This window comes from Clupea harengus, chromosome 5 (genome assembly GCF_900700415.2).
Source record: "Clupea harengus chromosome 5, Ch_v2.0.2, whole genome shotgun sequence".
Classification (NCBI taxonomy): domain Eukaryota; kingdom Metazoa; phylum Chordata; class Actinopteri; order Clupeiformes; family Clupeidae; genus Clupea; species Clupea harengus.
Genome location: NC_045156.1, coordinates 29,295,498 through 29,311,642, shown reverse-complemented (window position 1 = coordinate 29,311,642; position 16,145 = coordinate 29,295,498). Strand labels below are relative to the sequence as shown.

General features: G+C 44.5%; 1 protein-coding gene across 1 annotated transcript in view; it reads left to right on the top strand.

Moving 5' to 3' along the window:
• iars1 (isoleucyl-tRNA synthetase 1) overlaps positions 1-16,145 on the top strand; it is a 63,236-nt gene that overhangs the window by 38,157 nt on the left and 8,934 nt on the right. The window contains exons 19-26 of the mRNA XM_031568471.1: positions 407-551; positions 1,011-1,131; positions 1,500-1,591; positions 3,359-3,436; positions 4,901-5,022; positions 10,661-10,763; positions 11,205-11,288; positions 14,873-15,047. Coding sequence (XP_031424331.1) covers positions 407-551; positions 1,011-1,131; positions 1,500-1,591; positions 3,359-3,436; positions 4,901-5,022; positions 10,661-10,763; positions 11,205-11,288; positions 14,873-15,047 — 920 coding nt within the window. The remainder of the gene's footprint in view (positions 1-406; positions 552-1,010; positions 1,132-1,499; positions 1,592-3,358; positions 3,437-4,900; positions 5,023-10,660; positions 10,764-11,204; positions 11,289-14,872; positions 15,048-16,145) is intronic.

The window sequence follows — 16,145 nt, the reverse complement described above, 5'->3', positions numbered from 1 at the left end:
TCTGGGCAGTGTGTGTGGTCCAATGATCATTACATCAGGGTGATTCACGGTCCCCGCAGCCAGGAACCTCTCATCCGTCCACACATTTGTGACCCGCTGACTTGCAAATTGATGGTCGCCAATGACCAACTGCTCCTACAAATCATCTGCATTCTAGGAAGAGAGCAATCGAATGCCCCCGTTTATGAGAAGAGAGAAGGGGGATTGGGAGTGGTGAGAATATGGGAGGTTAAGATGCGAGGGTCCAGTTGAGAGAGAGAGAGAGAGAGAGAGAGAGAGAGAGAGAAAGAGAAAGAGAGAGGAGATCAGATGGGGTCTAAAGACAGGACTACAGGATGCTGAATTGGAGGAAGGGAAAATTGGATGGTGACAGCCAGTTGTTGTCTCTTGATGTCCGGTTCCCTAGGCTGTACCTGATCAACTCCCCGGTGGTGCGGGCTGAGAACCTGCGCTTCAAGGAGGAGGGGGTGAGAGACGTGCTGAAGGATGTCTTTCTGCCCTGGTACAATGCCTACCGCTTCCTGGTGCAAAACGTACATCGGCTGCAAAAGGTAGCTGATTCCCCGAACACAGACACTAGTAGTTACAAGTTACAAGTCTTTTATTGTCAGATAGTACGAGGTCTCCCACAATCTCACTCACATAGACACACACACCAAAAATGCAGACCGATCAGAAACATAATGTGCAGAATTTGATCAAGACTGCACTGTAAGTCTGAAGTCGTGAGAACTGATGTAGTGATGAATAGCTTGAATGAACATGTGTCGTAGAATCCAAGTATGTAAAGATGAAAGATCATTCTCCCACAATATCGCTGTTACGGACACACACACACACCCACACACATCTAAATTTGTATGTGGATCTAAAATATGTTCTCTCTACCGCCTACGCTGTCAAAAACAGTGCAACACTCACAGAAATGAAAACATTTCCCTTCTCAAGGAATATAACCACAGATTCCACCATCGACAAGTAACCCTCGATATCTTCACTTGTCCTTACAGGAGGACCGCATCCATTTCCTGTACAATGAGGGCACTGCCAAGCCTAGTGACAACATCATGGACAAGTGGATCCAGTCCTTCACCCAGTCCCTCATCCAGTTCTTCAAGGCTGAGATGGATGGTGGGTATCCATTCAGAGACATTCACTCCAATCTGATGATACTGGTGCCAGTTAGCAAGCAGAGACACTTATGCCTAGAGTAGAAATGCACTGCTCTGTCAAGTCACATGTATAGGTTCCAAATGAAACTCCTTTATTCTGACTTCAGGCCCTTGGGATATGAATAGGATAATCAACCATGCATACGGCCATGTCCTATTTAGCTAAAAAAATAAATAAATGATGGTCCATTTGTTACCAAGTACTACTAAAAAGGTGATTTTGATTCAGTGTAATAACTAACCAAAGACCTGGAAAAAAAGGCACTACTGAAATTCCAAGCCTCCTTCTCCATCCAAGATGCCCTGTCTTGTGTCTTGTGCCCTCAGCTTACAGGCTCTACACCGTGGTCCCCAGGCTGGTCAAATTTGTGGACATGCTAACCAACTGGTATGTGAGGACTAACCGCCGGCGTCTCAAGGTATGGTCATATCATGTTTCACCACCTCCACCTTTCATCCTCAGCAGCCCAGCATCAGCATACACACAGTTTCAGGCTTTTCAGTTCAGTTTTTGGTGTTTGTGTCGCAAAAAAAAAAGGTTATGAACAAAGTAAAGCTTCGTGGAAGGCATTTTACCACAGGTCTAATGTTGAGTTCCTTCTGATGAACTTATGAACTTATGAACCAGAACTTATGAACTTATATTAATACAGTGAACTAGACTTGATCACAACTCAAATAGCATTTTTATGTCAATTCTGATGCAGAGGTTTTTGCACTCTCAATGAATTTGGCCATGTGGTTGAGCTTTCAGAGGCCCTGTGGTGCCAAGCTAACTGCTGCTTGATCAAGTCCCACTTCTCATCAGAGAAGCTGCTTGTGTTCTTAGAATGGTTAGTTATGTGATGAAACGGGGGGAAACCGTGGAGCTAGAGAGGAGCTAGCTAATTAGCACATTGGGTTTTCTCTAGGTATAGCAAACAAAAATATTCATATTCCTAAAGCAAACAATACAAACACTCCTTCGTGTTCTAAATCAATGGAAAGATGTCCTTCAGTGCGCAGTGGAAATATCTGATATGTCAGTGTGGTGATGCCCAGAAGGAGGTCTGATGGACTATTGACAACTGGTACCCACCCCGGAACAGTTTTTATGAGTACAGTTTTTTTAGTTTAGTTTGACTTTTGGTAGGTAGTAGGGGTGGGGGGAAAAATCGATTTTTCGATTTATCTCGATTCTCTCTAGAACGATTCTGTGTCGATTCAGAAAAGTTCATAATCGATTTTTTAATAAAACATTTTTTTTTTTTACACATTTATTTTGTGTTGAAATGCAAGCTGCATCGATTATTGCATTGTTTCATAGAAAGTCATAATTGTGACAAGGAGAAAAAAAATAGATCTGTTGATTTTCTTTAATTATCAAACACAAAGTAGGAAGTGATTTGAGACTCTGAGTAGCAAACTCAAATGTTTTAAAAATCGAGATGCATCGATAATCGTTTTATCGGTTTAGAATCGATAATCGGTTTAGAATCGAGAATCGGTTTAGAATCGAATCGTTGACCTCTGAATCGGAATCGAATCGAATCGTGAGGTGCCAAGAGATTCCCACCCCTAGTAGGTAGTGGTCCATAAACAACAAACAGATAGAACAGTTGTCCAACAAACAATCCACAAATATTCCCCAGACTTGCATAGGTGGCAAAAGGGCAAAAATCCCAGCATAAATATTCGGTAATAAATATACAGTACTGAACTTTACATATCTTATTTTGTCTAAATATTCTCTCAGATTTACAGAGAAAAAACCTTGAAAACACCTTTTTATTTAAATTGTGTCCCTGAACTATTGCTCTCTTTAAAATCAACATAGTTAAAAAGATACGGCCTGACCACATGAAAGTACCAATTTGGTCCAGAAGAACGGTCTTGTATTTTAATGCGGCCCAAACACACTTAATGTGAGATTTAGATCCTGCCGGCTGCAGCAATGCAATTTTGTGGACAGTAATGAGTTTATCAGGATGGCTATTGCAGAAGTGTGTGTGTGTGTGTGTGTGTGTGTGTGTGTGTGTGTGTGTGTGTGTTCGTTCTGGCTAGCTGGCTGCAGTACTACAGCTGTCCCTGAAGGCTCAGTGTTTTACTGAGATGCTATGTTTTGACAGTGTGCTGACTGTAGTGTGTTCACTTGTGGGCTGCAAACCCAGGACCTGCACTGATATGATTGTGTGTGTGACCTGCAGGGGGAGAGTGGCACGGAGGATTGCCTGTGGGCGCTGGAGACCCTCTTCAGTGTGCTGCTCACCATGTGCCGGCTGATGGTGAGTCATTGCATGTGTGTGTGTGTGTGTGTGTGTGTGTGTGTGTGTGTGTGTGTGTGTGTTTCTTTCTTTCTGTGTGAAAATACTTGTGCTTTTGTGTGGGATTAGCCCTATGTTCGAGAATGTCTCTGTGTGAATGTGTTTTTATGGATGACGACCCACAGTTTGCGTGTGTTGTGTGTGTGTGTGTGTGTGTGTGTGTGTGTGTGTTGTGAAGTGGAGGGGAGATTGCGTGTGTGTCTGCATAGGAGTGGGGGTGTATGGCTGAGTAGGAGCTGACTGTGTGTGTGTGTGTGTGTGTGTGTGTGTTTGCCTGTGAGCTCCTGAGCGTGATGGAGTGTGTGGATGTGTGTAGCCATGTATGTCTTTGACCTGGTTACATCACAGCAGTCGTGTGTTATGCTTATGTGGGGATTTCTGTGTTGCATGTATTTCCCTACTTTTTTTCCTTCATGAGTCTACGTCTTTGTGTGTGTTTGTTTCGATTAAACTGTATTCTCCAATCTTCTCAGCTTCTAATTCTAATTGAATCTGTGATTGAGAGGAAATTAGAGAGAGCTCTTGGTCTCAGTGCTAATCTGTGTTTTTTTTAACTTACTCCTGGATGAGAAGATAAGTGAACAGCATACTAAAAGACTTCTCCAGAGTCTATGAGGGGGGATACGGATAAGGATGACAGTTCTCTGAAGGTGGCTAGTGATGATTTTGCAGGAATAGATCTCCCTGAGGATTGAGAGCCCCTAATGCAAGCCTGGTGTACAAGCACTCACTTTAGTATCTTAGCAGTTAATTCATGACATTAAATACATTTTCAGATTCATCAAACGACCTAATTTTCCGCCTGAATGATTCCCTAGTACCACGCTAAGTGTTGATTAATCATCAGATTGCAGCGAATACGAGACCAGAATACTTGGTTGATGCTGTGCACATTCATTTGGTTAACTCTGGGTTCTTCAGAAAATGGTGTCTGTTCAGGAGACTGCCGGAAGGACTTTTTTCTTTTTAAATGATGCATTCTTGAGCAATCAAATGAACAATCAAGTGTGCAATGAAAAGTATCAGCTTGAGCCAACTGTTCCAACTCAGCCAGTGGAGAACTATTATTTCAGCTATATCAGAGTACATCGAAGAAGGCCTAGCCACGTGTCCACAGCCATCTTGTTACCTCCTCCAGGTAGTTACTTCAGTAAGGCCCAGCCTCCTGGATGGTGAGAGATCTATCATTTCAATTCTGATTGCCAAACTATTCTAGCCAAACTAATGCTTCAGCAACATTCTAAGACACTTGCACAGTTCTGAGATGATCTATTCATCAACGCAAATGAGGCCTTAAATGTGTGTTTGTCTTTTGCATCTCTTCTATCTCAATGGGGGGGTGGTGGGGGCTGTGGTTATCAGGTCAGACAGAGACTGTTGGTCAGGTGTGATTTGTTCTCTCTCTCTCTCTCTCTCTCCCCGAAGGCTCCCTTTACCCCCTTCATCACGGAGATAATGTACCAGAACCTCCGCCACCTGATTGATCCGTCGTCCGTGGAGGAGAAGGACAACAGCAGCATCCACTACCTCATGCTGCCTCAAGTGAGGTACGTCACGTCACGTCACATCACATCACATCCACTACCTCATGCTGCCTCAAGTGAGGTACGTCACGTCACATCACATCACATCACATCCACTACCTCATGCTGCCTCAAGTGAGGTACGTCACGTCACATCCACTACCTCATGCTGCCTCAAGTGAGGTACGTCACGTCACATCCACTACCTCATGCTGCCTCAAGTGAGGTACGTCACATCACATCACATCACATCCACTACCTCATGCTGCCTCAAGTGAGGTACGTCACATCACATCACATCACATCCACTACCTCATGCTGCCTCAAGTGAGGTACGTCACATCACATCACATCACATCCACTACCTCATGCTGCCTCAAGTGAGGTATGTCACGTCACATCCACTACCTTATGCTGCCTCAAGTGAGGTACGTCACGTCACATCCACTACCTCATGCTGCCTCAGGTGAGGTACGTCACATCACATCACGTCACGTCACATCCACTACCTCATGCTGCCTCAAGTGAGGTACGTCACATCACATCCACTACCTTATGCTGCCTCAAGTGAGGTACGTCACGTCACATCCACTACCTTATGCTGCCTCAAGTGAGGTACGTCACATCACATCCACTACCTCATGCTGCCTCAAGTGAGGTACGTCACGTCACATCACGTCACGTCACATCCACTACCTCATGCTGCCTCAAGTGAGGTACGTCACATCACGTCACATTACATTACATCACATCACATCACCTCCCACACCTTATGATCCACCCTCAGATTCTCCTCTTTCCTCGTCTGAAATAAAGCTCTGGATGGATACACACCATTTGTTTTCTATATGGTCTTCCTCTGCAGCTCATGAAAACATTAGCTAGGTTTGGGCTTTGGAGCATATTTTAGGGTAAAATAGCAAATTCTATGATGATGGATATATTATATGATTTTACCGTGTGTAAAGAAATTGTTGCGTGAGAATTATGCATTTTCTCTTCTTTTGGTCACGCCATGACTGATGACTTGTGGTCTCACCGTAACACATTTGCTTTTGATGAAAGCAAAACAAAGAATTTTTCTATGCCAAGTATCTTTGCCTGGACATATCCAGTTGTTTTGAAGATCTTGAACGCTGTTATTGAAAGAGCTTGCAGAATTAACTCAGCAAAACTCTCCTCTTAACTTAATTCTGTAACTTTTGTACTTCTGTATATTTCTGGTGACACCTATTAATGTGGATGTAACCTGTGTTGTGTAGACAAGCTCAGTCCCACACTGGACTCAAATTTAAAACCTCAGACATGGGAAGTGGGCGTGCTAGCAAGGAGGCTAAAGCCCATGGGTGCTAGCACGTCTCTTAAGCTGTTGGGGAGGGAGGTTTACTCACTGCACAGCACTGACCCCCCCCCCCCCCCTGAACCTCACTCCTACAGCACAGTCCCACATCGGACTATACTCACAACCTCAGACATGGGAGGTGGGCGTGCTAGCAAGGAGGCTTAAACCCATGGGTGCTAGTGTCTGTTGGTAGCACGTTTCTTAAGGTGTCAAGGAGTGAAGCTTACTCACTGCACAGCACTGTACCCGCTGGCTACCATCACATGTACATGTACTCAAAAAAGTACTTCTGTGGGCATTGCCTCTCCAAGTGCCAGTGTTTTTGCAACCTTTTTTTCCCCTCATGGCACATTATTTACTATAAAATAAATTTCACGGCACACACCACCATGATCTTAAACATTCACCAGTCACAAAACGACCGCTTTATTGCTGTCTTGTGGGAATAGGCCTTTTACTCTACTATTACCATTAATGTGAGACTTGGGCTCGTTTGGTTGCACATGATGCAGGGATTCTGGCCGGTGCTGATGAGAGGCAAACCTGGAGCTCCTCATCCACGGCTCTCAATCTGTCTCTTTTTCGCTTCTGATGAGCAAATGGCTTGAAAAGCTGAGTACGTTCTAGAAAAGGGGAGCAATATTGCAACGACTCTGTATGCGATGATTGGATACCCCTTGGCGCCACTATCCAAGGGGGCTGTCATTGAAGAGCATTGTCATAGTGCGGTCCTCTCTCATTTTGGTGAGCTGTTCTTGCATTTGCGATAACGATAAGCTTCTTGTTGTGGTGGATTCTTCGAACGGGTCACGGATCCAGTCAAACTCTTCAGTCGAGGCTGAGGGGAAATTCAAGGCCAATTTTTCTTCCAAGAGTTATTAAATGTTGAGAGATGACCTCACCCCAACTAGTCTGAGGCCCACTGATGGCATATCCTGTGTGAACGAGGGGATAACCTCCAGTCTCCTCTTTGCAACATGCTCTCATCAGCTATGTTCAGAACGGAATCCTCAGAGTATTTCAGTGCTGGCTTGGATGTTTTCATTTCGACCCTACATGCGCACGGTTGACTCAGATGGTGGAAGACGTTGGCCATGTACACCGGTGAGCACCACCATGAGCAAACAACTGTGTGTAGTTTTAGTGTAGTCTTGTTTCTTGTGTGTGCAAGAGATAATAACTTTTTCCCACCAACTCGATAGCTAGCTTTCTAAAGCTTTTTCAGAAATGGCAGGGCTTTTCATCATAAAATGTGCTTGTTTGTCAGTTATACTTCTCAAACGAATGAAATATTCAACATTGTGGTTGGCAGGTGATTTCGTGAGAAGTTTACTGGGAACCATAGCTTTTCCCCCCTGCAAATGAGTCATGATGGAATCTCAGCAGAGGAATCTACTGTCAACGTGAACCCATAGTTCAAGGATTGATCATTGTAATGTCTGTTGCTCACCGATTTAATGATCTTTTTCTGTTCAGTGTTACGAGAGGGGTTTGTTCAGACGTCCTTTTTCTTCCAATGCCCTTTCATTGCCCTTTGGCTATACAGCATGACAGTAATTAGCTGACAATAATAGGCTAGATTTGCTACTTTTGAATGCGGCTATGTTGTTGTGCTGTGTGTGAGGTGTGATTGGCTGTGATTGGCTGGATTTGTCCTGTGGTACACCTGAGCAGCTCTTACGGTGCACAGTTTGGGAAACAGTGCTTTCATCAACTCTCATCCCTAACTTTACTTTTTCTCTGCAGTGATCTTTGTCTCTTTTCAATTTGAGTGTTGCTGCCGTGGTGCTTTCTCTCGTCTCAGGTACACCTCTGCTCCATTTCAGAAATGGTTGTGGGGAAATGACAATGACTTCCTGTCAAATTAAATCAGCCGTTGTCTGTTTACCAAAAGCGCCTCCTTTAGATCAGTTCCCTCCCTACAGTGCCAGAGCCGAGCGCAGATGAATCTCGGCTCGCTTGGCAAATGAGGCTGGAGGCATCGAGTTCCTTCCCCTCCTCACCTACCTCCGGCATTTTAATTTGATTGTTTTGCTCCTCGGGTAAACAGACTCGGGCATTACCGTGAGTGACGCATCTCCGTCCATCTAGGCTGCCTAATGAGAAGTGCCACTCATATTTGCATTGTGGTGGATGTAACGGCAAAACTGGCGAGCTAGAACAGAGTTCATTAGAGAGCAGTGAGCCGCCAGAACGCAGCAGTGCTGAGGCTGTCAATCCTGGGATGAGAACCCATATCAAACAGCTCTCCCCCGTGTCAATCCTGGAATGAGAACCCATATCAAACAGCCCTCCCCCTGTCAATCCTGGGATGAGAACCCGTATCAAACAGCCCTCCCCCTGTCAATCCTGGGATGAGAACCCGTATCAAACAGCTCTCCCCTGTCATCAATCCTGGGATGAGAACCCGTATCAAACAGCTCTCCCCCCTGTCAATCCTGGGATGAGAACCCGTATCAAACAGCTCTCCCCCTGTCATCAATCCTGGGATGAGAACCCATATCAAACAGCTCTCCCCCTGTCAATCCTGGGAGGGGAACCCATATCAAGCAGCTCTCCCCCTGTCAATCCTGGGATGAGAACCCATATCAAACAGCTCTCCCCCTGTCAATCCTGGGATGAGAACCCGTATCAAACAGCTCTCCCCCCTGTCAATCCTGGGATGAGAACCCATATCAAACAGCTCCCCCCCCTGTCAATCCTGGGATGAGAACCCATATCAAACAGCTCTCCCCCGTGTCAATCCTGGGATGGGAACCCATATCAAACAGCTCCCCCCCTCGGTGCTGCTCGGTGCAGTACACAAAATGGGACCGGGTCTCACTGAAAAATCCCGCTTGAGGCACAGTGAAGGATGATTTAAGGATTGTCTGGGAAAGAAATCTGAAGTAACCGGGGTCAGAGAGAGGTCGTGACCCAGGAGAACATGTGGGTTTACTCAGAACATGGTATGAGCCCACAGGTTGAGCAGAGGCATTATGTAAAACACAAATCTAGCCTTCCCATTTACTAATTGCAGTCCCTGGCCCATGAGGTCATTGCACAATGCCATGTGGTGCATATTAATATGATATGTTAAGCACATAGGATAGCCAATTCAGTGCAATGTGTATGCTATGAATGGCATTTCAGCTATTTAAGTTGATATCTCTAGGGCTTACCGTGGCGTGCTGTTGACATATATCCTCGTGAATGACTGAAACAGAAACCTGAGAAGGGTTTATCATGTCCACGTTAGCCACTAATTCTCACTGGGACAATGGAGTTGGACAGACCATTTCCTCTTCTGTCCTTGGAATGAAAAAAAAAAAAAAAACACATTAAATATGACTGAATATTGAATACTGAATTTTGATTTCACCTTAAAGAGGATTAAATGTTTCTGAAAGATTTTGTAAAGAGTTTTTACAAAAGATGAAAGAAAAGCGTATGTTTCAGTAGTAGTAGTAATAGTAGTAATAGTAGTAGTAGTAGTAGTAGTAGTTATGTCAGAACTTGAGACCGCACAGCTTGCATTCATATAGAATCTATATTGTGTTGGACTCATTTGATGTGAGTTGTCCTCCTGTGTCCCTCTGTTGTGTACATCCCATCTGGTTAGTGTGCTGTTCCAGAGAGACATTCACTTTGCCCCTAAACGTCCTCCGCTACCATGGCCGCCTGTTTGGGCACCCTGACCCCACAGCGCGTTCATCATCTCACGGCACATTGTGTGTTGCCGTCGTCCCTGATGACCTTTGGGTAGAATGGAGTCTTAATTAACAGTAATGTATCTCTGTCGTGTCTCTGACCAAGATGCAGTCCATTTAAAGTAATTGATGTATTTTGGCTGTGTCAGTGGGACATTTACTGACGTTTTGAATTGATCTGATTTCTTCAGTCCCACTTGTGCAGTTGAAAGTGAAGAGCTCATGTATTGTACATCTGCTCATACAGGACAAATGAAATGGAAAGGGAGGGGGGGGGGGGGGGGGGCACTCTGCATAAAAGAGCAGAAATGGGTCATGTAAAAATATCGTGCTGTTTCCTAGGTTGCCGTAAGTTAACAGCAGCCTTTTTTTGGTGGTGGTAAGTTGAAAGATGACCCACCAACTCAACTCTATGGTGTCAAACTGTCTAATGTGTGAAGTACAGATGACCCACCAACTCAACTCTATGGTGTCTAACTGTCTAATGTGTGAAGTACAGATGACCCACCAACTCAACTCTATGGTGTCTAACTGTCTAATGTGTGAAGTACTCTTCCTCTGCTGTCTGAATAACCTTCTCCCTGCCCCCCACTTTCCACTTTCTATCTCACTGCCTGTCCCTCTAATGCAGGGAGTCATTGATTGACAAGCGCATCGAGAGCGCCGTGTCCCAGATGCAGTCTGTCATTGAGCTGGGCCGTGTCATCCGGGATAGGAGGACCATGCCCGTGAAGGTTCGGCTGCTGCTGCCGCCATCTTTTTTTTTGCTTTGAAGCATCTCATAAAAACGCCTGTCTTGAAAAAATGTACAGGAATATGCTGTTCTCTCTGCGAAGCTGTCAGGAGAGGGAGGCGTCCGGGCCCACTATGTCATATTATTTCTCCCAAACATCTGGCACACATTTATTTATTTATGCTTCTTCTATTTGGCCATGAATCTTTCATTTTTATCCCACGTTGGACTGAGTCACACTGCCATGTTGGGTGCCTTTCTCCTTTTGCAACCTGCTTGTTGGTAGAGAGTATTTATATAAGGTGTCATACAAATAGAGATGAAAAACACACACACACACACACATACACACACACACACACACACACACACACACACATACGAACGGCTCTCGGCTGCCTTCTAAATGTTGATGAGTGTGTGTTTTGGGTTGTGTTTCTAGTATCCCCTGAAGGAGGTGGTGGTGATCCATCAGGACCCTGAAGCCCTGCAAGATATCACGTCCCTGCAGAAGTACATTCTGGAGGTGGGTCTGTCTGTCTGTCTCTCTGTCTCTCTGTCTGTCTGGAACTGTCTTTACGGTCCTGATCTTTTCTCTTTAATCCACCATCTTCCTCCACTCCACTTCCACTCTCACTGTCTTGTCCCCCTTGGTTATATCACTTGGTTGGTCTACTCTCGTTCACTTCACTTTCCTTCTTTCTGCTGTCTTCTTGTCAACTTTTTAAACTCTCTGTGTTCCTGGAGTCTGGGTTATCTCCAATGACGAGGTCTGTGTAAGCAAGAATGTGTCAGTAGTAATGTAACATTAATTTGCTATAAGACCAGTAGATGTATCAGCTACTATGCAGACAGCCAATATGTATGGACTACGGGCAGCCTTGATTTGTTGAGGGAGAACCACATTTGAAAATGTCTGAAGACCTCATTTTATGATTTCATTTTTGGAACTGAAAATGAGTTTGAGTTTGGTGTTGGACGGATGGTGACGGTTTAAGGCATGTGGGCCTGACATTATCATGTACGTATGCTTTTATCATGACACATCTGTCCAAGTTGCCCAATTGTTTTATGCTATAGATGGAAACTATATTTCGGAAGACATGATAATTTAGGAGACTTTTGATAGAACCTCTGTGTTATAGGAAGCCAAGGACAGCTTTGATGAATTTAAGTTACAGTAATTCCACTCCATTATAATCTTGCTGTGGCAAGCACCTTGGGACATAAACAACTTTATCTCTGTCAGTGCAACTCGACCTTATCAGCCTCTTTTTATTACATGGGAAATTGAAAGTTCGACCCTTAACCTTGCTGGCCATGGCTCCCATATGTAAATATTTGTATCCTCTTTTTTCTTCTTGTAAAAATAGCCAGTAGAGGTAGAGAAATGCATTGTACAAACTTGAAATCCCTCTTCAAGTTGAAATTCAAAACTTCGATGCCCTCTTAATTATTGCGTTAAGAACAGTCTTGTTCATTATTCAGAACATAAATGCATTTTCGTAGGTCAGTACATTTTCGTAGGTCAGTATCTTAACTTGTCAGTTCCATGCGTTGCGAGCAGTGTAGAAGCCCATCTCTGTTTCATTGCAAAGAGCATGTGAATTATACTAATGGTATATTAATACACATCAGTTCATGTTTGTGATGTAAAATGGGATGCAGGCTGTCTCAAGTAATAGTCTAAAATGCGCCGTTATTAATGTTTAATGTGACCATTTCATTTTTGGATTCAGTTCAAAACATTGCTCAGCAATATCTGGGATTGTCGGTTGTTTCCCGGGTCATTTTAGCAGTTCTGTTTACAACATTTGAATTCTGCTCTGGGAGAGCACCTCCTTAACAGCACATGGACGATGTCATGGCAGTACAAAGGTACATGGCGCTGGTAGAGGACACCACTGCGTCTGGTGCTTCAGCCTGTCCTTCACCCTCACCTCTCTGTCAGGGCAGCCTGATTGATGGGAAGGCCCTGGTGCACACCTAAATTTAGCCTCCTCTTTGCTGTGTCTGTCACGGACCATTTTGTGGCAAGGCTGAGAGGGGGCTCTGCAACGTCACGCTGCTGCACCAGGGATCGATCGGCCACCAAACATGTCTCCCCCTCAGAACGCCTGCTACGGCACTCCCTGCAATTATGCTTTCATACTGTACATCACAAATACCAGGGCAAATTATGATATTGTACTGCATAATATTGACGTTTACAGACCGGAACTGATTTTAAACCGTTAACTATATTGCACACATTTGTTTGAACCACAGTGTTCACCCAGTACATTGCTAGCCAAGTTTTACCTTTAATTTAAAAACAAATCACCTGATATCTGCAATTACAACCCAGAAGCAGGAGCTTTTCGCCAGTGCACAGACAGGGCATTCTGTTTAGCTTTTCGCCACTGCACAGACAGGGCATTCTGTTTAGCTTTTCGCCACTGCACAGACAGGACATTCTGTTAGCTTTTCGCCAGTGCACAGACAGGGCATTCTGTTAGCTGTAGCCAGCCAAGCAGTGCAGAACTGGGTTAACCTGAGGACAACAAGAAGAGATTTCCCCAGCCGTTTAAGGCAATGTATGTTTAGATATGTGTTGTTTTATATTTAATTCCTCCAGAGACGGCTAGAGCTAAAAGTGCTAAATTGATGGGTGAGTGAGATAGGGGTCTGAAATTGCTCTCTGCCTTTCCTCACTCTGACTCCCATCGTAAGGTGGGCTTATTAGTCACAATGTTTTACTCCGATGGCTCTGACACGGGTGATGGATTAAGAAAGTAAAGTAGATGGGGTCACAGCAGTGGAGACCTGGACCTTGCCTTTCGATTAACTTCTGTTTGACCAGACCAGACTGCACTGGGAGAAGAAGGTACCTTGTGTGTAATTTCATGTGATTTTAAGGCTGTTGTTGACTCTTCTCGAACACTATTTTGACCAAGCTACTTACTGATATTATATTGCAGGTGGGAGATATTAAGAGTAATACATGGGTCACAGTTGATTGGTTGTTATAAGTAGATGAAACGATGTGGATAACACAGTTTCTCTGACCGTTTAGTTTCTACATGACCGTCAAAGCTCTCACTGCTTTCTAAGTGTAGTTTGAGGATTTTATGTTTCCAAGCCTCTTTGGAAGCATAAAATAGTAAACCGCTGTTGGTAGTGCAGTGTTATTATGGTGTTCACCAACAGACCACTGCTTTATTTATTTCACTTTTTGTTATTCTGCGGACATGATTAATGGAATAAGATATTGTATTCTTTATTGTATTTCCCAGAAGGAATGTTGTGTGTTGTTATAAACAAATAATATGACAAAATAACCAAATGTAACAGTTGAGCCACTCCGCTCCATTGACTGCATTCATTAAGGGCTGTTTGATGCATCTTGGTTCGCACCTCTCGAGCCGGTGACCCACATCGACCCCACCAGACCAATGAGCCATGTTGAAAACATAGGTCTGACCCTGGTTTTGACACAGGTCGTTGGCATGGGTGACCTGAGATGATCCCATTTACAGACAAGAGGCTACTGTAATAGATGTTTTGGAGTACAAAGTCTTGGGCATGCATCTAATAGTTGAGCTGTCCTTAACTGTTTTACTTTCCCAGAAACCTTTATTTGTAATATTAGATATTGGTATCAGCATATCATATATTCTGTGCGTTTACTCATTTATACCTTAAGCGCCCTACATTTGAATGTAAAGATCCACTTGTTTTCTCCCCTCTCCTTTAAGCAGCCCAAGGCATTTGTCGAGACTGTTGTAGAGGTCCTTTTGGTCATTGTCATCAATTTCTTTTCTAGGACAGTGGCCAGGTTCTGGTGGCACCTTGCCTTTCCTTTTAGCCTTTGGTTTTTGACTTCTTGCTGTTTTGTGGAATGAGTATTATGCCTTAGGCCTACTGGTCCTTTTGATTTATTTAGCGCTTTACTCTTTTCCACGTGTCCTCTCTAGTGATCCAGTAGCTCACCCTAACTGGTAAAGCAAGGTGCAGTGGTCTGTAATGGACCAGGCATACTGATGAGAATATATACCTGTGCCGTACTTTGGATAAAAGTGTCTGAATAAATGTAAATACGATGTATGTCTTTCCCCTCATCCTTTCCAGGAGCTGAACGTCCGCCAGCTCACGCTGTCCACTGACAAAGACAAGTACGGCATCCGGCTGAGGGCGGAGCCTGATCACATGGTGCTGGGCAAGCGCCTGAAGGGAGCCTTCAAGTCCATCACGGCCTCCATCAAGGAGCTGAAGAGTGAGCAGCTGGAGGCGTTCCAGAAGACTGGTGAGCACCGTGCCCCGCTGCATGCCCTCTATGCCCTGTCTGCCATCTATGCCCTGTCTGCCATCTATGCCAAGCATCACCGCAGAGCAAGGCGTTTGTGGCGAGACACCTAGGCCACCTTCCATGACTGGGCGTTCCTGCTCTTGAAGACAGGAAAGAGGACCTTTCATTCTCTCTGTTGAATGAAAATAGAAAAAAGCAGTAATTCAGACTTGAATGTAGAAGTGTTGCTGCATTGAGCCTGTGAGAATTGAAGTCATCGTGACTTGTAAATGATTCTGCTTCATGTGTTGACACTGTAGTGTTTCTGGTGTGGAGAAAAACATCATCTAGAGAGAGAATGTCCATCAGCCTCAGCCCTTTGATGGAGCTCATTCGCTTGCTTTTCAACATAACTGGAGGTGCTGAGTGCTAAGTCCAGCTCTGACTTCATATTTAATCCTAGATGAGCAAAGGGCAAAGCTCCAGGGTTGAAACGTGTGGGAATCTGGCCATCCAGACTTTCGATGTTGCCCTTCCCCCCCCCCCCCCTTCACCTTCCCCCTTCAGCACCTCTGTGTAGGAGGCTCTCTCATCATCTAACCAGCTAACTACAACCAGTTCCTCATAAGAGGTGGGAGCGGGAGCTTTTAATACGCGGGAGCTCTTACCTGTGAGCTCAAACTGCCTCCCCCAGATGCCCCAGGGGGAGAAGAAGAAGAAGAGAAGCAGAAAGTGTGGAAATCAGGGATTTAAGGCTCGATTAGTCGTAGTTCCACCTGACGTGGTCATTTTCCATGCGTTTCATGGCTTTTTACATAGAATTATCACAATAAATCTTTGGAACATCAGATAAGGCTTTGTTTTAGGAAGAAACAAACTGCATGAGCAGTACTCGAGACACCATAAATCATGCTTTCTAACCAACTATCTCCAGTGGTAGCGGCGGCAGTGGCGCAGGAGGTAAAGAAGTCGTTTAGTAATCAGAAGGTTGTCCTTGAGCAAGGCACTGAACCCCTAATTGCTCCTGATGTGCAGTGTGCCATCAGTGTAAATGTAAAAAAAAAAAATGTGTATACATATGTAAGTCGCTTTGGATAAAAGCGTCTGCTAAATGTA